This window comes from Hippoglossus hippoglossus, chromosome 5 (genome assembly GCF_009819705.1).
Source record: "Hippoglossus hippoglossus isolate fHipHip1 chromosome 5, fHipHip1.pri, whole genome shotgun sequence".
NCBI lineage: Eukaryota > Metazoa > Chordata > Actinopteri > Pleuronectiformes > Pleuronectidae > Hippoglossus > Hippoglossus hippoglossus.
Genome location: NC_047155.1, coordinates 17,155,907 through 17,178,623, shown reverse-complemented (window position 1 = coordinate 17,178,623; position 22,717 = coordinate 17,155,907). Strand labels below are relative to the sequence as shown.

General features: G+C 40.7%; 2 protein-coding genes across 3 annotated transcripts; both read right to left on the bottom strand.

Moving 5' to 3' along the window:
* Positions 1-211: 211 nt before the first annotated feature.
* LOC117761201 (probable nuclear hormone receptor HR38) lies at positions 212-6,163 on the bottom strand. The gene is made up of 7 exons (XM_034584897.1): positions 6,017-6,163; positions 3,519-4,360; positions 2,823-2,952; positions 2,438-2,601; positions 2,110-2,312; positions 1,841-2,019; positions 212-1,753 (listed from the first exon to the last, which is right to left on the bottom strand). Exons 2-7 carry the CDS (start codon positions 4,356-4,358, stop codon positions 1,491-1,493), a joined length of 1,779 nt encoding a protein of 592 aa, XP_034440788.1. The 5' UTR covers positions 4,359-4,360; positions 6,017-6,163; the 3' UTR covers positions 212-1,490.
* Positions 6,164-9,617: 3,454 nt separating this feature from the next.
* dgkab (diacylglycerol kinase, alpha b) lies at positions 9,618-22,095 on the bottom strand. Of its 2 annotated transcripts, XM_034584891.1 has the most exons (24): positions 21,914-22,095; positions 20,952-21,033; positions 19,584-19,660; positions 19,028-19,172; positions 18,567-18,641; positions 18,373-18,422; positions 17,478-17,552; positions 17,179-17,295; positions 16,930-17,047; positions 16,617-16,705; positions 15,118-15,228; positions 14,919-15,017; positions 14,424-14,474; positions 13,487-13,560; positions 13,137-13,211; positions 12,968-13,053; positions 12,797-12,886; positions 12,520-12,680; positions 12,284-12,348; positions 12,074-12,164; positions 11,776-11,956; positions 11,484-11,604; positions 10,673-10,733; positions 9,618-10,493 (listed from the first exon to the last, which is right to left on the bottom strand). In XM_034584891.1, the coding sequence occupies exons 2-24, from the start codon at positions 21,022-21,024 to the stop codon at positions 10,413-10,415; spliced, it is 2,166 nt and encodes a 721-aa protein (XP_034440782.1). In that variant the 5' UTR covers positions 21,025-21,033; positions 21,914-22,095; the 3' UTR covers positions 9,618-10,412. The 2 variants fall into 2 exon arrangements, with proteins under 2 accessions (XP_034440782.1, XP_034440783.1); XM_034584892.1 differs by lacking the exons at positions 19,584-19,660; positions 20,952-21,033; positions 21,914-22,095 and having other exon boundaries at positions 18,567-18,843; positions 19,028-19,167.
* Between the last annotated feature and the right edge of the window lie 622 nt (positions 22,096-22,717).

The following is a 22,717-nucleotide window of genomic DNA, read 5'->3' as shown; positions in this document are numbered from 1 at the left end:
AATATTCTCTGTCTCTGAATTCTTTTGCACCATTTTACAAAAGCCCTGGTAGTATATATATATATATATATATATATATATATTTCGTAAAGGTCCACACACATGTTCCAAACAAACCTCACACAGTAGGGGAAAGATGTATCCTTCTTACTGTCTGAACAATGTGAATGAAGTGCCCGTAGCTGCTCGTCTCTGTGATCACTTAAGATACTGCATTTCTTTAATTCATTTTGATGGAAAATGTAAAAAATAAATCCAACATATAAAAAACCAGTACGATTCAGAAGAATGTGGAAGACAGCAGAGGTGAGGAAACATATGAAAGATGAAGTGTCTGTATGTAACAGCTGTAAGGATCAGTTCAGGTCAAACATAAGATGTCTGTGGATGCTTCAATCATTGTGGGATTTTTCCTTGTGTACTCTAGCTCTGTCATTTAATCTCAACATGGATGGCTCCAGTTAAAACTTCTAATTCTTGAAGATCCATAACCACCATTCATCACTTCATGCTCATCCAGTTTATCAGTGTGTAGTGAGTATTCAAGTATTGTAAACTCTGTCAATCTGTACTTTGATACTCAAATATTAATCTGACACAGACCTGAAATCATACTCATCATAGAGGAGATCAGATGGTGACATATTTTATTCATGTCTGTAACTTGTGCAGCTGCCTGTATGTAATGCTTGGAATGAAAATGCACTTAGTGTCGCTCAATGCGGTTTCGTGGACTGAGGGTTTTTAAAAGGCACTTTGCGTTTTCAATGAACAAGTCCATTTTTGTTCTTGTTACTACAGGGACGTGCTGCTTAACAGGACCTCTGCCAGCACCAGCCTTTACAAGGTGTTGCAAGATGGCAGCACAAGAGTTATGGTGGAACACTATGTTTAGCTAAAGGCAATAAGGTTTGTCACTGATAGTATCAAAATAAGAGTAAACTTTGGTCCGAGACCTTCCACAGGAGCACGATTACGACTGAAACTGTGATAATAAAGTAGGAGTCCACAGTTCTTTTGATTCTGTGATCTACTACCTCATATTCTTAATGGGGTCAGAAAGTTATTTCAAAAACATGCTTTTTAAGAAATTAGTGTGTTTCTGAGTATGTAACACTGCATTGCATCCACCCAAATACCCATGTCTTTTTTTCAGCTGCATAGCAACATTCACACAGAAAGCACAGCAATAAAGTCATTTTATAAATGCACACAAAAATATATATAAACTGTGTCCTGAACGGTTTATACTATTTCAGTTGTGTCTATGACAAAACTGAAATAAATGTCTATGTCCTCACACAGGTACCATTTCCAGTTTTAAACCTTGATGTTAGAAAAATAATGGTCTCTTGAACAGTGCCACACAGGTCAGTGTGAGAATAGAAGGTTCACCAGTAGAGTTCAGTGATAAAACCTCACGTCAGATGCCTTCCTCCTCCTGTGTGTCTGCCTTTTTTACAAATTAAACATTTGTGTTCATGAGTGTTTCAGAATGGCAGAGTATCCAGAAAGATCTTCTCCACAATAGGTGGAGGCGGGACCAAGTCCTCCAGTTTCAGGTAAAAGATGCGCTGCAGGCCTTGTGTGCACAGAGTCCTCAGTTCGGGGAGTTTGCCCAAAAGACGAGAGAGATAGTTGGGTTGGGTCCTGGTTGGTTCTGATCCGTTTCCGCTCACGTGTTCCCTTAAACAAGTGATGAGATGATTCTGGAAGTCCTCCACCCGTTTTGGCTCCTTGAGGCCATGGCGATCTGGGTGCGAAAGATGCTCATATAAGAAACACAGCCCTGGTTTTAAATATTCATATGCAGTGAAACTGACAACAAAGGCTCTCTCACCAGTGATGATAACAAGCGCTGCAAGGCAGGAAAACAATGAGATGTCTAAGTTCATGCGGTGAAGGCTCTGGGAGAAATCCATGATGGAGTCGATCCAGTCACCAAAACTGCGAACACACTGCAGTCGGTGTAGGACGACGCCGTTGCAGAAGATTAACTTGCTCTTCTCTGGATTAGACCTGTGCAGATTTTCAGCCATTAGTACGATCAAAGCATTGACAGTGAAAAAACTGTTGACATCATTTTTTTCTGAACCATAAGAAACCAACCTGTAAGCGAGTCGGAGGATGAAGAGCTCAACGAAGGCAGATTCGAGGAGCAGCTCCTGGTCCTCAGTGCAGAAGTCAGTGAATCCTGGGATGGTTTCAGCCCATTTTCTGATCACGTCCAAGGAGCCTGTGAGCAGGTCATAAAACTGCTGAATGTCACCAGCGTCCTCCTTTTCTTTCAGGTCGTCCACTGTCTCCTGGTACTGCAGAGGGGCAGAAAGGAAGGGTCTGTGTTACTGAAGTGATTTTCAGTGAACTGTTTGCTGTGTTTATTTTGATCCTGCATAATGTAACCAGTCTAAGCTCTGGACAGGCTGTTGAGATTTACCTTGGAGTAGTCGAGCTTTCCAGTGGTTGGGTTTGAGTCTAAATGTGCTCTGACGAGACAGGAAATGATGTTGACACTGGGGGTCGTGGACGAAGCCTCGGCCACAGTCTTGGGTTTAGAGGGCAGACGACCCCGGCGACCTTTAAGGCTGTCTGTGCGAACAACTATAAGAGACATACAAGAGGAGAGGAACACTATCAGTTCACGTTTGTGACTCTCACATGGCCACCACATGAAAAAAAAACTGTTGTATCAGTTTCCCTTTTTCTGCAGTTGGCAGTCTCAGGCTCCGGTTCCACATGTCATGTGTCATTTCTAGCATTGGTTTCACGAGCTAAATCATCACCAGTCACTGAAAGCTTTAAGAGAGTTTGACAAGTATTACCTTCTTTGACCATTCCCACCACGAGACATTTCTGGAAACGGCAGAACTGGCAGCGGTTTCTCCTCCTCTTATCCACCAGACAGTCTTTATTAGCAAGGCACACGTACTTTGCATTCTTCTGTACAGTTCGCTGTTGAACATGGAAGAAAATTACATTATCATATCAGTTCATATTTCTGCACATATATTATATGATAAATTATTGGAACACACCAATAAGTATCACTACTATCTTATGTCAAGTAAACCATTTTTTTTATTCAGTCAATGTCCTTGAAAATGACATTGGGGTAAAATGTATCTAAGGCAATACAAGCTGGTGCATTACTGGTAAATGGTTAATATGAATCTGCTATTTGACTGAATGCCTCAGTAGTTTAGTCCGACTATAAATATCTACAATGTGAAAACCTAATAATATATCAGTGCATATTCATCTTTTTCATATAGACATAACATAAGCAAAATTCTAAAATAAAAATACCATAAATTAGCTTTTTATGGAATTGAGACTAAGATATGTAATATATAAGGGTGTCACTGTTTCAAAACAATACTTGTATACCATTAAGTCTGTGTTAAGTTAATATCAGCCAGTGTTAGGCCGTTTATTCTCCTCAATGGTGGCTGGTCTATTGTATTACATACCCAGTTGTACCATAGGATTAACCTGCAAATTGCAGTTCATCTGTTTACCTTGAAGAAACCTTTGCAGCCCTCACAGGTACGGACTCCATAGTGCTGACAGGAAGCATTGTCACCACAAACTGCACATTGGCCCTCACTGGATCCTGGGTTGTGGGTTTTAGGGGACACCAAGGCCCCCTCCACTATCCTGGGGCTCTCATGAGGTCTGTGCTCCAGGGACATGGGGCCACAATGAAGTGGAGAGACGTGCTGCTGGTGAGTCAAGAAGAAGGGGTCGTCCTGGCCTGACTGAGCATCCTGATGCTGCCCCAGAGGAGAGTGCTGCTCCGGTGCAGGGCTGAAGGTGAAGAAGGAGAGCTGCTGATTCATGGGGACCTTATCAGCTACAGAGGAGGGGGGTGCCGAGGGGTAGGAGTTGAAAAAAGGGGAATCCCAGGCAGGTGCAGACTGGTTCTGAAAGCCTGGTGTCGGGGGAGAGGCAGCCGCATAAACTGGGCTGCCATAGTAGTCTGAGCCACAAGACGACAGCGTTTCGTCTAGGCAGCTGAACGCAAAGGAGCCTGGGTAACAGCCGTACACCTGGAGATCATCCAGCTTAAAGGCCTGGTTCTGCACCTGAGGGCTGGAGCTTTCAGTTACCATGACGTGATTGAATGACACGGTGGAGGCAGGAGGAGAGGTGGTAATCTTGCAGGAATAAGCATCAAACTCCCCCACATAGCCATTTCCCACCAAGGTGTTGATGCTGGGCAAGGAAGATGTAGACAGCTGGTCCTTTTGGCCACTGATGTCCATCACCAGTTTGGCACTGAGGTCAGGATTCAAGAACTCTGGGCTGAAATAGGTGTCATGGGGCAGGGATGCATACTGGGTTTGTACACAGGGCATCGCTAGGAGAGAGAACACAGCGACAATTACTATGGATGAAAATAAACCCTGATGTCTGTCTTTGTAAGATAAATATGGTTTCCATTTATATATACTAAATATGTGTTATACGATCTCAGCAAATGTCTAATTTAAAAAAAATATTTGATGTATTTAAATGCATTGTAAACAAAAACGTAACAACAAATTAGCAACTGAAAATAAGCACTGTTGATATTGGCACTGATAAGGAGCTAAGACACTGGTTTAATCCTTCAGGTTTTAATTTTTAATCCTCCATCTATACCCACCCAAACAGTAGCCTACATTAGCGCCTTGAGCATGCACAGTCTCATTTCCCCAACATGCCATCTCTCTGGCTTCAGGGCCAATGAGTCCTCTACTGAAAATGCAGAGGGTGGTCCAGCTGAGGAATCCGATATTCCCAGATATAGTGTTACTGGCTGTTAATGCTCTGCAACCTCCTTCAGTTGGGGGGCAGCCCTCTCTCACAGGTACTATACCAGGGAGTGTTACGGATTGTGTTTCAGGGTGGGCTGTATGCCAGCCGAGATGGGGAAGGTGGCAAAGCCTCTGTGTGTGTGTGTGTGTGTGTGTGTGTGTGTGTGTGTGTGTGTGTGTGTGTGTGTGTGTGTGTGTGTGTGTGTGTGTGTGTGTGTGTGTGTGCGCGTGTGTGCGTGTGCGTGTGCGTGTGCATGGTTGGGTGAATGGACGTGTATCCACAAGTGGTAACTTCCTCACTATATGGGTTTTTTTTAGTACAAAATGTGCTCCGCGTCTCACAAGAACACTCGACTGATCCAAGAAACCAAACTGTTGAGTTATTTTTTTCTAAACTTACAATTAAGTTTGACTTACGAGGAGGTCACTCTACTCGAATGTCCAACATGTGTTTTATTTTCTAAATATACACCCTATTCCCTACGTCCTCTCAAATGGCAACAGTAACACGCCCCCTGCATAAAACACATAACGAGCAAAATCTTTGATATGTAAACACAAAGAGAGCTGTGAACTATTTACTTGAGAATGTCCAGTGGACAGCTGCTGCTTTAGCTTACACTACACTTAGTCATTATCAGCTGTATAAAGTACTCATGGTACAGTATCATCAGCAGTATTATTACTAGGAGGGGTCATTTAATCAGTTACACAAAATATCCTTTTTTGTAACTGATTAACATTCACTAATTAACTAACCTCACTAATAACAAAACATACATACTCTTAAGTACTATTTATCATAGAGCAAGAATGTGTGTTTCCATCATCATTACATGACAGTTTCATTAGGTGCACATAGATACAACTAGTATTCAGTCAGTGGTGTTTATGGTCAGTTTGAAGTAGTTTTTTGCGATTGTATGGTGAGTTATAGTTTGTAATATTTTGAATGACACTCAGTTATATCAACGGTGATAATAAGGAAATAATAAGTTTCAACAAAGAATGAATAGAGGGTTTATTACAAGGCTGCTGTGGTTAGTTTTAGTTGGTTGTACCAGGTGAAGTGTACATACCTGTATGTTTAAATATGATTTACAGCAGACTGTAGTAGCAGCAGTTTAAGACATAAAGTCGAGCGTCTACAGGCAAAGTGACATCAGCACTGACGTCGCCCCCCGATGTAAACAAACAAACATCAGACTGTCACTCACCTGATTCGTGTAAATATCCGGATGGTGAAGCGTTCTCATTTATTCCAGCCTTCAGTGAGACAGATCCACACTCATCCACACACACTGACACACACACAAACTCTGGGTCACACCGACAAACTCCGAGCGCTTCACACACTCTTGTTTTATTTTGGCTGCGTCGACGAAAGGGCGGGTCCGTGCCCATATATGGTGAACGGGGCGGTGGAACTTTCCGGGACGCGGGCCAATCAGCGCCGCGCTCCGCACCGACGTTCTTCCGTGTGACGCACACACGGGATTCCATTGACGCAAGAGCCGGGGGGATAGTGCGTGCTAAATATAACCCGTCAACGACAGCGGCGCTCACGTGGGGCTATAACTGGATGGAACGAGCTAAGAATAGCCTGGATTCAGAGGTACAGACGTGGTGAGAGTGGAAATCTACAGGTTGTGCACGGAGGGGAGGGATCTTATCTCAGGAGGACGCAGGAAACACCTGTAGGGTTCGTTCGTATGACCTGTGTTTTCATACTGGGTAAGGAAACCCCCTGAGAGCATCCAGCACTGGTTAACTGGTAGTACAAAAAAAAAAAAAAAAACATCTTTAAGACAGGAAGACCTAAAACTGAGTGTTTGAAAAGAAGGAATAAAAGGCAGAGTTTGGGAGAAACAATCTCACACAAATATCTCTCCCTAAAAACAAACACATGTTTTTCCTGCATATTTGATACTTGAACATAAGACCATTCAAGAAATATTGTCATGAAATGTTGCAAACTCCAAGAAGCACAATTTCTTTTGCAAGTATCTTTGCACACGAATTCCAGATCCATCCTTCTACTCTATGTGTTTTTGTTTTGGTATTAATATATCGCCTCTTTCACGTTTTCTTATTATTCCCAACCACTCAGTCTTGTTAATATTATTTCATGTTTTGATTACAACGTGCCTTTATTGTTACTGATATATTTTAAGTTGAATGATAATAAAGAACAAACTTAAAGAAATCATCAGCATCTTAACTGTAAACAACCCACAGATTTTTTTATTTTTACTTATACTCCTTAACACATTTCAAAATATGTAACTAGTGAAGTTAAATGTTTGAAAAAGATAATATCCTTTTTTCTCTTATCGCTCATCATCATCGTGTTTTATCACTCGTTTGACACTGAACACTTTGACTCTCCATATTGATTTAACTCATGTTTTTACAGTTGCTAAAACACCCTTATCTCAAGCTCCATTCGTAGCTGCTCTGGGGCTTTCCATCTCATCATATGAGCTTCATTAGCTTTTAAAAACATTTTGCGACCATGTTGGATTGAAAGTTCAGATGTAGGTCGTTATGTAGGTCAATCTGACCCTGGAAACAGCTATGTTTATTATCCGTTGTACAAGTTTCGTCACATTTCACGTCATCTAAAAAAATAGTGCACCAAATCAAAACATGGAAATTTGAACATCTACGTAAGTTGTTGTTTCCAGGGTAAATACAAAATTTACTTTGAACCCAATATGTTTGTATTATTTTGCCTTTTATTATAATAATTATTATAAACCAACAATAAATAGATTGAGGAAAATATTTGACTTCTAAACTTCAAAAGTAACATAAATTGATGAATAATCAGTAATTGGTCATTAATATGATGATGGATCATACTTTTTGTCATCAGACAAGGTATCAGTTTTTGAATGGTGATGAATGATGGTTATGTTGCGTTAATTTCACGACAAATGATCATTGTAGAAAATCCGTTTAGCGACAGACTGTGTACTAACATGATCAATCCTCAGCTGGAACAAAGATCTTTACTTTGACCTCCCGCGTATGAAAATTGGCGCAATTTACGTTTTGACTTCAAGAGATGTGAAGTCGGACACCACTTCATACAATCATAATGTCATCATCATACAATTGGCACTATGCATGTCACGGCCTCAGCTGCAGACATCCATTTGTCAACATCAGTTTAAGCATCACCTTATACCCCTCGTGACATAACTTCTCCACAACTACCAGGAAAAAAAACAACGCACACTAACACTTGAACCGTCTCAGGGGACGCTTGGACGTGATCCTGTTTCTTATTTAAGGATGAAGAAAGTGAGAAGGGTCATTCAAGGTGTGGAGAGGTTGAGATTTTCTCTGAAGCAGCTAATGAGACTTTCCAGGTCAGGAGTGAACAGACATCATCACACTGGGCTGTAAACACAACGCTGCTTTATGTATGAATAGAAGATAGAATCACTGTAGACTGGACGTATCTTTCTTTCTTTTTTGTTCTCGGTCACATGAGAACAAACACATGCCAACATATCTAAGAACTGCACAGACAGCATTAATGTGTCTTTCAACGTAAGCCCTGTTAAAAGTTTTTTAACTGTAAAATTTAAACCTGCAGGCAATGAATACAACACAATGTTTTTCTTATTTTGACGCTGAACGACTCATTGAACGTTTGTCAGCTTGTCAACAAATTAATCAGCTGATGGTTACAGTGGTGCCTTGTGTAGCAGAGATGGAAAGTAACTAAATACATTTACTCAAGTACAGTATTTCAGATCCTCTCAACAGCGACAAACATTGTCTGCAAAATGTATTTCTTTTATCTTTTAGCACATCAGTACAAAATATAATGTAAATATTATGATGTATCACTATAGCTTCAGCTATCCAGTGCTATATAGAGTAATTAAATGTTATATTGCTACTTTGCTACTAAAGTACTGCTGTTGTAGTTCTATTTGGTGATTTAGGCCTTTCATGGACCTGAAGACTGATAACAGTTTATTTCTTGACCATCACAACCATAACAAAACAGTCTAACTTTGAAAATATATTATTTTGGTTAAGTTCCTTGTGTTTACTTAAATAAGCATAACAAAGATAAAAAGCTGTTGACCAGACAAGATGAGTGACATTTACCTGAAATCATTCAGTCTGGCTGTGTCAACATCAGATGATTTGTACTCAGAGCAGGTCCAACTAGATTTCACATCTATTAGTCAATTAAGTTTATTTGTAGAGACAGGGATCATACCATAATCATAATAAGTTATCTCAGGGCACTTTTCATACAGGTCTTTACCATAATATTTATAATATTATTTACCCAAGAGACCCAACTTAGAAAAACCTCCTTTAAATGGAAAGAAATCGTGCAGTGACGATGAGTGACTCTGTATGTCTGACGCTACTTCCACAAGTGTGCAAGCACGTCTCTCTCGCCCACACACACACACACACGCATTAGATGTACAAGGAACAAAACCTTTGCTGCTGGCACTTTTCTTCACACCCTCTGGATTAGTCGTCCTGCTTTTCCTCCCACTTTGATCCAAAGGTTTGTTTTCATGCTTTAGGCATTATGCTACCTATGGTTTCAATAAGTGGGATGCATGAAAAATAACATTGCATCAAAATCAAACTTCACATAAATACACAAGTCACCACGAAATACAAGCACTGTTGAGACCTGACAAAGGTCAACATAGAAAAATGCTACACATTGTTTTTTACTGTATGTTTTTTAACATGCATTTATCCTCTTCTTCTATTTTGCTGAAAGCAGGTGTAGCGCTGTGACCTTTAAGTATGCTGCCATTTGTCACAATTTGAATCAATGATATTTTATTAGATTTCTGTATATTGTGTGAACATATTCAAAAAGGCCAATCAGCAGGAGGAGCTTGCTACAAAGATGCTGCAAAGTTACAGGACAACAACAACACAGAGGAAATTGATATGAATTATGTCTAGTACCGTATATGTGTATTAAATACAACAAGAGGCTGCTCTGCACAGCTTGGTAAATCTGGGAGCACAGTACATTATAGTACACGTATCAACATGTATTTAAGAAACATTGAAAAAGAGATACTGGAATAAATATATTATATATATTTTTTGACACTGACAGACATCTGAACAGATCATGGAGAGTAAGGTGAGCTGCTTTAAGCTGCTGTCGTCCAGAACAAAGCTGCATTAGGGAGCAAAGGTGAGACTCAACAAGACACCACTGTTAATTTGACTTAGCACAGAAGAAGCTAATGCAACATGAATGAAGTAGATATATACTCCTCATTATATACTGTAGACATGTGTGATACACTCTATTCTTTTATATACAAACACAAAAAACAGATGCATTACATTTAAGTTGGCACACGATGGCAGTGAGGGTTACTGGGTAAGTGCAAGGTGTCTTTACTTTGACTTAGTTCAGAATCATATCAGGGATTAAGTGCAAAGCACACGTACACACTTAAATTACAATAACAACACACAACTACACACTCGGCAATCAAAATCCTCTTAAAATGCACATGCTGCATCCTGGTCATGATTATACAGGTGGTCTGCTGTGACCCTCTGCAGACTGGAGGACGCAGTGGAGACACTTCTTTACTTGAGGTGAAAGAACGAGGATGGTTTGGTCGGTGAAGCCATGAGCATGTTCGCTTGGTTCTTGTGGGTTATGTGGATCTATAACAGTAGATTATTATAAGACAATGTTGCGTTACAATCATGGAAATAATGTTGCTGTTATCTGTATGATTACGTTTCCTTTCTGAGCTCAAGAAGTAGCTCAGTACAATGTTGTTACCAATGTCTTTAAATATTCTAAACACAAAACACAATGACTGAGCCTGAACTACACTTACAGTGCAAGGAGGTTGCATCCATGGTTCCCCGTCAATCTGCATGGGCAGAGCTTTGACTGTCCTGCACACACAGAGGAGAGACAGTGAGATTTAATCATTCTGTATCATTTATATGTGAACACAGTAAATGGTAAATGGACTGCATTCATATAGAGATTCTTAACAAACACTAAAACACTTTACACTTCAAGTCACATTCACCCATTAGCACACATGTCCATGCACTGCTACTAGGATATATGTACATATATATATATATGTACATATATATATATATGCAGTGCTTTTTCCATCACACATCACCTAAACACTGTTGGCACAGCCCTAAGGGGCAATGGGGTTCAGTATCTTGCCCAAGGACACTTCATCATGAAGACAGGCGCAGCCGGGGATCGAACCACCGACCTTTTTCTTTAGTGAATGACCCGCTCTACCTCCAGAGCCACAGCCGCCCCATCATCATGTCCAAATGTGTGTTTACACCGGACCACAAGGAGACGGATAAAATAACAGGAACAGATTGTTGGGTATTCTTGATATATTTATCAGAAGAATAAAATGTCTGCACACCAGTTGAGGCTCCAAATAAAGATTTTAATTTACTCCCAAGTTTCAGGCAGAGGTCTGAAGAAGGGCCTGTGCCCAAAATGTTACACAAGAAAATAAAAAGCTTCTGGGAGCCTCAACTGGTGTGCAGACATTTCTTGTCTTCTTTTTTGTTTGTTTCTGTTCAGCCCCTATAGTGGATGTGTATGCTTTTGCATACTTTCTGAATTTTTGACATATTTGTCCATAGGTAAAATTGCACAACCTGATGGTGATTTGAGACGTCTGTGCCAGTCTGTGCCCAGCGCTCTTCAGTCCAGTATAGATTTGTCCCATCTCCATAGCTCCCTCCAGCCCCACCACCTCCAAACGCTTATCGCTCATGTCTGCAGAGTGAAGGAACACACAGAAGAACAGAGAGATTAAATCAGTATTAGAGTCGACAGGATTGACTACATCTGCCTGAAAGTAGTCAGGGAGGGTCCAATGATAATATTTGGACTCTGTGTGTAAAGTTGTTTCGGAAAGTAGAGACGGCCCAACTACTGAAGCCTCACCCTGTGAGATCGTTTTAAGAAGATCAGGATCAGTGATGACCTCACTGAGCTCCGCCTCTGGCAAGCCATCCGGCTTCTTGGATTCACCCCAGAGGTTGGAGCCGCCGTGCATGCTGGGTATGTTGAGGACAGCTATGCCCTCCAGTGACAGGCCACTCAGGTCCAGTTGTTTCCCACAACACTGGTGGAGGCACAATAACAGGTTGTTTTCTTTAAACGTAACTAAAGCAAGACTTTGAGCGTTAGCATATCATTGGTACTGGTGAAACAATAGAATGACTGTAGGAGAAATGTTCACCTCAATCGAGAGACAATCCTTTAGCCTCTTGCAGGAGGCAGAGATGGTCTCAGAAGTGGCAAACTCAAAATACCAAAGTTTGTTCTTCATTCTTAAAAAAAAAAAAGAAAACAAAAAGAACTTCACTGTCCCTGATTTAAAAAACAACAACAACCTAATCTCTGTTACACTCTTCAGGAAAACACTCACACAGGTAATGTAATTCCTCACCTGCTGTTGAACCTCTGGGGGTGTTTCTCTCTCATGGAGTGGAAACGATGAGCAATGGAAGCATCCTGCTCACATGGACACAAGCACAATCATGTCAAATCAGATTAGAAGCAATATATTATACTTTACGTTTATTACAGGAAGAAATTAAAAGATTTTTTGCAGATAGATATCCGTTGAAGGCTTGAATAAATCAATCAATTATTATGTGAGGTGTGTGCGTTGTAGAGACTCACGACTCCAATAGAGAAGTAGTTGTTGATAATCTCATTTGGCACAGGGTCTCCCGCCTCTTCAGAGTCTTCCTGTATCACCCGGATGTTCCAGCGGTCCATGGGGATCAGCTTGCTGCCTTCGACCTCCTTCAGGATGTCCCTCAGGTCAGACCCCTCGTAGCCTTCCATGGAGTTACAAATAGAAACAGGGTGATTACACAACATATGCCCCTGATGTCAGTGCCAAATCCTGGGTGATACTAGTTTTGGTTTAGAGGTAACGCATTCATGGTTTTACCTCCACCCCAGCGTAGACAGCGAGCCAGGTCGTTCCCAGTACCTAGAGGCAGGACGGCAACCTGAGGATGCACCTGGAGGTCTGCTTTGTCTGAAATCACAGGTCACATCATTTAGCCTCGGAGACGGTTGTCTCAGTCTGCTCACTGAAACCCAGAAGGACGTGCTGTACCTAAAGCATCCAGGAGCCAGCCAACGGTGCCGTCGCCTCCACACACCAAGATCCTGTAGTCCGGCAGATTGTGGAAGAAGTGCAGTCTAAAAGATGAAAGTCAAAGTCAACGTGACGAAAAGACAAACAGACAAACTGCGAGGCCCACGGCAGTGAAAGTGCGGTGTACCCTGGTGCAGGACCTCCGTTGGACAGGTTGTACACTTGACGTGGGTTCAGCAGGTACTGAAACTTCCTGAGCACTCTGCAGAAAACACAGACACAGAAGGAAAGAAAACGTAATCAACTCAAAGGGGAAATATTCTTCGTCTAAAAACTACCATATATTTACACCAGGGGTGGGAATCATAGGGGAACTATTAATAATACACGAATGCTGAGAGGAAAACTTATATCAACAGATTATTTGGTATAAATATTGCACATAAAGCTTGATAACATATTTTATTAACAGTTATATGTTTTAAATTCCTATACTGATAATCTCTCCCAACATTATCAAGACTCTGAGCTGCTTACCTTTCACCCTGCTTTCCTCCACTTTTGGGGTTTACGAACACCAACACAGGATGGATGTCTGGAAGTGGAGCGATCTGAAAAGAAATGTGCAACAGAAGAAGATACAGGATTATTTAACTCATCTGGTAAAGCAACGTCTCACTGTGTGGACACATGCTACCATTCAATCTACTACCACAGGTTGTGTTCACGTTTTTTACTTTATTTGAAAAATTCCTAAAACTTTAAGGCAGCATCATCATCACTGTTCAAACTCATATTGTTGCTTTATAATGCTGAGTCCATTTGTGTCCTGTTTAGCACTAAAAGTAAAAGTTGCTTTTCTCACATACTGTAATGGCAAGAGCAGATATTTTATTAATGTAAAATTATTCAACTGAAATATTTTTGCAACGAATGTTCAAAAATATACTTTAAAATATGTCTTTAAACAAATTAGAAACACAAGTAGTATATTCAGCCATATATCAAATACAGGGGTTTGGGACATACTGAACACGTGTAGTAGCAAAGTGGATTACGCTGCTTTTCTGGCTGTGATAACTTCTTATCATTGTCGTATTACTGTTCTCTGTCTGGAGGCAAACAACAGACAAGCAGCTTTCAAGCTTTATCTATCGTATCTGATACTAAAAATATAAAGTCTAAACCGTAAGCATCGGATCAGAGAGCTTTTCTGTGCAGATGCAGACAAACCCACCAATGTTGTGTTTGTCCATGACTGATCTGAACCGAATAGACCACAGAGACACTAGTATAATCTTTCTAAACATGAAAAATATAATGAGTAATCACTAAAACTGGAGATCCTGCCAGAAACAGCAATGTGCAGATGTTAGTTTGGGCAGAGAACGTGAAAGAGAACTCGCGGAGAAGACACGTGTGTGTAGCTGAAAAATATATTTTAAGTATGTAGGAAGATCAGATGAAGGCAGACCTGCAGGATGTGGCCATCAGAGGTAACATTCAACAGGTTGGAATCCTCCTCCTGAAGGAATCAAAGGTTAATTAAACAGATTATTAACTAACAATAATATACATAATCTTTACATTTTCTTAAGCCAAATTATGGGATTGATATTTATCTTGTGCTTAAGCTGCTCATTATTGTTTTTATCGCTGTTTGTCTGATTGTTAGCAGGAATATGCAAACACTACTGAACCAATTTTAATAAAACTTGGTGGAAGATTGGGGTATGGGCCAAGAAGGAAGGCCTGAACTTTTGGAGTGGATTTAATTAAAGTGAAATGGGCCATTTGTCAAAAGAAATTGTGAATTTGTCAAGAAATAATGTCAAGATTTTCAGCCATATTTAGGGGCCTGATATCGATAAATGTGTGCATTTGGTGCAGTTGGATTGAAATCAGCAGGACTGTTGGGCCTTGGCGGACGTGTGCACTCTACTGAGTGAGAGTACTACTCTAGTTTTACCTTTGAGACGGCGTATATGGCCCACGGAGGCAGGATGTGATCTTTCAGTGGCCCACAGTCACAGGACGACGAGCCAGAGTAAATACACTCATCATGACGCTTAAAAAGAAACAGGATTCAGTGAACATAGAAAGAAGGGTTTCTATGTAATTCATGCATTACTGTATACATATATATAGTATACATGTACAATCCTCACCATCTCCTGGCACCACGCACAACGCCTCCCTGCTAAAGTTTTGATCTTCTTGTGGCAGATCTTACACTTTGTAGATTTACAGTCGGCTTTGATCCAGTCGTGAGCCGCTACCTGAGACACAGAGGGGGAGACAGAGGTGAGGTCCCACCGATGTAACCCACAAATTAACTCCCCCCGAGGAGCATTTGTTTGTGCGTTGGCTGTTATCAGCATTACAAACATGAAACCTGGTGGAAGGATGTGGTATGAGTCAGGGAAGAATCCATTATATTTTGGTGCAGATCCAGATCAGGGAGTGCATCAAGGAATTTCACCAATTTCCCAGGGAATCATATATGGATCTTGATGAAAAAAATCAGGCACATTAAGGGAACTGATATCTGTGAGTCTGTGCAATTTAGTGCAGCTTGATTGACTATACTGCGACTGCTGGGCCTCTTCTGAGTGATATTGTAGTTATTTTCACCATTTCTCCACCCATATAAGTGACTCCATCACCCAATGTTGTTTTCAAATATTTGTATAATATCTGGACAAGTATTAAGATGCTAATAATCCATTGCATTGTTTGCCACTGTGGTGCCAGCAAAACAATCCAGCCCTGAATGACTGCAGGAAAGAATTACATCATTATTGACTCGCTGTTAAAGTTATAGACGACTGCAGATTTATGACTTTCTGGATAACCATCGACTTGGCAGACGTGCGTCACCAAATCAAATATCCTTGAAGGGCACCGGCAACTAAAATGTGCCATGGCAAATGAAACATTTTGGGGCGGCTCACTGTTGAGATGCAATAATGATATTGTGAAGCAGTGAGTTGCGGCTGTGACACGGTTCTGGGGTTAAAAAGACAGTGAACGAATCATTGTCTGGGTTCGTGCAAAATTAGGACATTTAAACAGATGTACTGAGCAGACTGTGCCAGCTGTAATCCGCACTTAAAAAACAAAACACTGATGGGCTGCACTTATTACTGAGTAATGCACCGTAATGCTCTCTGTTGATAATGTGTTCACTCTCACTGACATTTGGGTTTTGGTCAGGGACAAGAGAATTGTCATGAATGTATTCTACTAAAAACATGAGAAATGTAATATAATCTCTGCCAAGGAGGTTATGTGCTCACCCCTGTCTGTTTGTTTGTGGGTTGGTGGATTTGTAAGTAAGATTATGTAAAAAACTACTTGAGGGATTACCACAAGGATGTGGTATGCATCAGTAAAGAAGCCATTATTTTGGTGAACATCCAGATCAGGGGCAAATTCAGGATTATAATATTTTCTCTCTTTAACACTGTGAGATACGCTGTTTTTCAACATTTCGTTCTCAGTGTGTGCAATTTGTTGCAGATGCAAATAAAAATCTGGATCTAGTGAATTGAAATACTGTTTCAGAAGGGACTCTACTGGGTGAGAGTCTAGTTTAACTTAATACTGAAAAGCTTTGACAAATAGAAGACACCAGTGGTGAAAATGTATTGTTGTGCTTTCTTACACCGATCTCCTTTTTGGATTTGACAAAGGTGCGAGCACAGGGTTCAGGATTCTTGTTGGCACACTGATTGTGGACAGTGTACTTGCAACCTGTGGGAGGAAAATAAACCCAAATTACAAAAGTGACGGAACTCAACACAATGTTTTCACTTCCAGATCTTATGATTCTATTATTATATGTAGTCTTATCCCAGGAAACCTGCTTTTACCCTGAAAAATAACAACACGAGTAAAGACTTGACTCCCTTAGTTTAGTTTTATTAACAATGTATGAGGTACGTGTTTGCCCCCTAGTGGCAGCTGTGAGCTCTTACAGGTGCAGCAGAGTCCCTGCTTTCCAAGGCCGAGCATCATGTTTTGACACACACTGCAGTAAGTTGGCTTGTTGTAGTGCTTCAACCTCCAGATGTGCTGCCCGTCCTTCTCTTTCATCTGTGGGTGGGGGAAAGAGAAAAAGACATTAAAAAGGACTTTGTCAAAGGAAAACAGAAAATAGAGCATGAGCAATGTAAAGCTCTACTGAAACTCTAAAATGTGGTTTGTACATTAAAGATGTTTTTCACCTTCAGTCCAAGCAGAACAAGTAAAGGCACATTGTTCATGCCTCCCTTCAACCATTCCTCCAGTGTGACGGTGCCACTGTCGTCCACATCGATGGCTGTCATCATGTCTCTCAGCACCTGCACAGTCACAAACACATCTCCTGATTATTGGTCATCTGTGGCATATCGTGTTCATGAGCTCCTGGAGCTCTCGGCTGCTGCACTGAAGCTCTCTTCGAGTCAGAAAGCAAATTCACAAGCATTTTGTGATAGAATTAAAAGATTATGCCAGTTCTAAAATGAAAAAAAGAGATTCATACTGGTCTGAGCTCCGCCACGTCCCAGCCCAGGTAATCAGCAGCTCGCACCATCTGGGTGATTATACGATCCACTTCCTGATGGAGAGACAACACAGTTTACACTCACAGTGGACATTGGTGTGGCCTTATACATCTTATCTATTCAAAATACAGGAACCTATGACAATCATGATGTGTGCTACACATCCAAATGCAACCACTCAATCAGGTTTACAACACCATATAATTAAAAATCTTGTGGATCACTGAAATCCTTTTTAAACTAGTTAACAAATGTGAGGACCTTTGCTGAAATTATCTGCAGACTATAACTGTAAATTCAGTCCAAGTGCAGTTGGGTCTTCTGATTTAATTCCCCCTCATTTGTTTGTTTAGTGAAGTGAGGTTGAGAGCTGTTTATATCTTTTTCTTTTGGATGAATAAGGACTTGTTTTACATCATGAGCTGGCTTCTATTTACTGGACTGTAATAACATAAGGAGGAGCATCAAGATAAATGTATTAACTAACCTTGAATTATGATTAGGACATATTTGTGGGTGAGGTGCTGTGATTGTGTCAACAACTTTAACAATATACAGTATACAGCACATTAGATGCACGTTACCTGTCAGAAGCACTTTCTGTGCTGCTCCCACACATTTGACTAAACAATTTGCAAATAAAAGTCAAATTGCAGATTGGGACACAATAATAACCTCACTAAGGGGTCCTAAGTGTTTGTTAAACCCACCTGAGACCTCCATATTTTAGACAGCAATTGTTATTTTCTGTACATTAACCCCAACGCAAAATATTCTCAACAAAACCAAACTGTTGAATGAATGTGCATGTGTTATGAGTGACTATGAAAGCATCCCAAATATTCTGTGAATTTGTGAAAAGTTTGAACTTACAGAACTGTCCAGGAGTCCGTTGCCATCTTTGTCATAAAGTTTGAAAGTAACTAGAAGCAAAATACAGAAAATCAGTGATCCAACTAATGTTTCTTCATTTTTCACGCGTGCACAACACACCACAATAAACATAACATATATATATAATATATATATATAAACAAAGTGCGGTAGATAAGGAAGATCAAACCAACACTCAAGCTTCTCTCGAGGCTGTCCTTCCTCCAGCACTGAGAAGTAACAGGACACATCGCGAAGAAAGACCCCTCCTGAAAATAAAGAGATGTGCAGAACATTGTGACCAAACTGGAATCATCATAACATCACTAAAGCCAAAACTGCTTTTTTTTAGGTCCTGATTGAACTGTAGAACAGGAATAAGAAAAGCACATATTTGATCAAAGCTGGTTATTGGAACAGGTGCACCAATCTCCATAGCTGCGCCTACATCCTTGTTCCTGTGACGCAGCACTACAAGAGGAAAAACATCAGACAAACAAATATGTGGGTGTCAGACAAAGGGTCCAACAGGAGGAACTGTTTGTAGCAATTGTCTTTCTTTGATCGCTTTATATTCTAACTTGCATCCCCCAACCACCATCTGAGCTCAGTGCTTCTCCTCTGAACACCTGCTCAGACACGCAGAATGATTTACCTCCTTGGGGCAGTGGGCTCTTTGTGCTGCAATCCTGCTCTATTCGTTGGAAGTAGTGAAAAAGGCGTTGGCAGAAATCCGCAGGAAACTCATCAACCTCAAGGTACGTCTTGAGAAAGAGACTGAAACCCACTGCGTCAACGCACTGAGGAGGGAAATCAGAGCAGGTGTCAGAGGAGACTCAACAACAATATGTTAATGTCACATTTATATTTAGGGTAATGCTCTTTTTAAAAAAACTCGAAAAATGAATACATTTTAAATGAAGGCAAAATTCTGAGTGCAGACGAAATGAAATTTGTCAACAACCAAGCAGAGAATTCAAGATATATGTACAATTAAGTTTCCTATATTAAATTAATAATGACATTTATATTTACTTGGGCTTGAAATGAGAAATATGCATAATTCCCCATGATATTTGCAATAATTGTTTTCATCAGAAACATTCCAATAAAATTTATAACAATCAAGAAATAATGAACTTCTAAAATTAATCCACATGTATAACTGTGCAGAAAATACTGTATCTGTTTCTACTGGGACAGTCTCTGACCTTCCCCATGCTGTGCTGGGCCAGTCGACCTCCAGGCTGAAACTCCTTGATCACATCTTTCACCCTTAGATTGCTGTCTGCAAACAGAACAGTTGACAGGACATGAAATTCACTGCCACCTGAAGTGAACCTGTGCCATCAGAACATCAATCTGCCCTGATGAAAAACCCCACAGTACAAGTGAGAACAGAGAAGCTCGGTGAGTGAATGTGTTCTTTGTCGGCCATTAGTTCCACACATTGATTACATGGCTGCTGAGCTAAAACGAGAAACATGTGAGATCATCACTTAATCGTGGACGTGGACGGACTGTGTGTATCCTGCATTAAATCTGGGTTCCTGGCCCTGCTGACACATGGCAGAGCTTTTTTTAAGGGCCAGAGAGGAGCAGGTGTAATCATCCATTCTTCCGTTATCCAACAGTGCAAATACCCCCCCCTTTCTTTACCCCAACACTAAAAGCATGCCGACCCATTTCATTTCTTTCAAACAAAGCCTCTCAGTGGAAGGCAACATATTTTTAGCCCCTTTCTGTTTCCTGTCAACAGGTCTATCAAATTCTGCATTAGCTCAAGAGCGATGCACTTACATTTTGGAGTTGCTGTTTGTGTTTCTGTTCTGATGCTGAATGAGCCTCCAGAGAACATCGCACTGTGACGTCTCTTTGTATTTAATGGTGCATGAAAGAGAACTTCCTCAGTCGTCTGTTTTATAATGATGATGTCCACTTAGCCACATCTGCTGCTTTCACTTCTTGTGTAATACAGATCTCCAGAGCTTAGCAGCAGTCTCTCACAAATTTCAGGTCTATTTTTAAAAAATTGTTTCTTTGATTATGTAATGACGCCCTAGCTACTGGAAAGATTGTACCCGACGAACCCTGATATAATATGATTATTGTAAGATTCAATGTTTCACTCTGTTTGAATATTAGTTGCTTTAATTGAACAGTTAATGCTGAAAGTTATGTTAGTGTATGTTGTTTTAAATCTTGTCCCATGTGTCCCATTTATAACTTAGAGCATCTGCCTCTCTCATGGTATCTGCAGCAAAGTGTGCACAGATGTTTAAAATGGACTTCTCTTCATGCACCTGTGCTGAACAAAGAAAGTCTTCTTGCTGGAACTGTTGCGTTCACACCAACTCTCTTCTTATGTTATCTATGTATGTAAATAAATGTGATCATTTAAAACAATATATGTTTTATGAGCTGATCATATATTTAGATTTTCAGCAAGTACAGATGGCAGACTGAGCATCAATAAAGCTCACCTTCAGATGATCAAGTAATGTGTTACATGTAGTATTAACATGCTGCTAATATCAATTAACTGATGAAATGATGTAAAGTGCCCAAGTTAAACTTACATTCCATGTACTGCTGCAGCTGGATAAAATCCACGGGAGACAGAGAGCCCTCTGTGTCGTCGGGGGAGGCCATGTCGATCAGCTGTGTGAGCAAAGACAAGAAAATGACAGGACGGTGAGGGAGGTGACCGACATGAAAACATCCCAGGCAGGAGCACCAACCCTGAGAAAGGTGAAACAAGGAGGTGGTATTTAATGTTATATAGGACATGCTCGGTTCTGTCAGCGACACATGGGAACTGGTTTGCCTCCATTCCTTGAACTGCACACAAACGGTAGTAAGTCAGACACTCCCTGGTTTAAAAATACTGATCACCCACTTTATCTGGTTTCTGAGGTTCATCTGATAACTAAAGACTTACAAGCATCAGCAGTGAACATTTCACAATGGACTATTGTGAATATAGCAAATGTTATGCAGATAGTTGATAAGAGCTTTAAAATAATGGGGATTGGGGAAAGGTGTGCAACTAAATTAATCAACATCAGGAACTGGCCACAATAAACCTAGAAAGGAGCTGCAAGTGATACTTTGACAGGCTGTATGCTGCAGAGCGTCAGTCTCTTATGAACTATTAATAACAACATGATATTAATGATAACTTACAAAGTGCTTAACAGAGAGAAGATTTGAAATTAAAAGAACAGCAATCAAAACATGAGAAAGATAATCCGTTCAGTTAAATGTCACCAGCAGAAAAACAGGAAAAGTCATTATTGTCTGTAAAGATATTTATTGTAAACTTAACCACAGCTCAACTCTCTGCTCTCTGTACTCTAATCAGCACAATGCTGTTCCACTCAGCAAAGCAATTCAGAAATCAACAATTAAGATTAAAAGGGTACATCCATCAGACAGGATTATAACTGGAGGCCAGAGTCACTGACAGTAACAACTTCTTTTAGGTGCACAGGTGATCAGTCACTCACACATGAAGAGGAGGGATCTTCAGGCTTCTTACCTGCTCTCTCTCTCCCTCTCTCTCTCTCTCTCCTCAGACTTTCGCAGAGGTCAATAAAAAGCGTCCCACACACGTAGCTCCGTCCCACAGAACTTTGGTATGTTGTCTGACAGCAGCTGGTACTTGTGAGTACATGTGTGCGCTGCGGTATTAGCGGATATAAGGGATTAAGAATGAGCAGAGGAGGAGCTCTGAGCCATAATCACTGAGTGTGCCAGCCTCACGCTCGCACGCACACACGCACACGCACACACACAGGTTTGCAAGAGAGACTTTGCATTGACTTCCATTCATTGTAGACAATCTAACCAAAAACCTCATCCCTCACCATAGCCATGACCAATTCATGTCTAACCCTGACCTTAACCTTTGGCTTTGGTCCCCATGAGGTCTACTGGTCCTGACAAGGTAACATAAACAAGTACACACACACACACTAACTGACACACACCCTCATCTATTGTACCCTTCCAACGAGTCAACGCATTTTCTAAATACTGAGGCTTAAAGTCTGAAAATCAGAATGAGGTCTGCAGCTCTCTGGTCTCCAGCTTTAACAGAGAGAATGAGCAGATCTGAATGAATGAAACAGACCATTGAATTGATTCTGCACATCAGCTCAACAGACTGGGCCTAACAATTAAAGATAAACAAAAAATATTTTTCAATTTAAATGACAACATTTTTTAGTTTAATGACTTCACCTAACCACGACATATGACTGGCAAAACTAAGATAGGCTAAACATTGGACATCAAATTAAACTGTGGGCTCATCTTTGGTTTGAAACGGAGGCTGAGGTCA

Coding starts and splice junctions, on each gene's coding strand:
- dgkab (XM_034584891.1), bottom strand. CDS start 21,024: ATGGCCTCCCCCGACGACACAGAGGGCTCTCTGTCTCCCGTGGATTTT. Junction 15,229..16,616: donor AATCCAAAAAGGAGATCGGT/GTAAGAAAGCAC, acceptor TCTGTGTCTCAG/GTAGCGGCTCACGACTGGAT. Junction 12,349..12,519: donor ACTACTTCTCTATTGGAGTC/GTGAGTCTCTAC, acceptor CCATGTGAGCAG/GATGCTTCCATTGCTCATCG.
- LOC117761201 (XM_034584897.1), bottom strand. CDS start 4,358: ATGCCCTGTGTACAAACCCAGTATGCATCCCTGCCCCATGACACCTAT. Junction 2,602..2,822: donor GGTGGGAATGGTCAAAGAAG/GTAATACTTGTC, acceptor TGTCTCTTATAG/TTGTTCGCACAGACAGCCTT. Junction 2,313..2,437: donor GAAAGCTCGACTACTCCAAG/GTAAATCTCAAC, acceptor GCCCCTCTGCAG/TACCAGGAGACAGTGGACGA.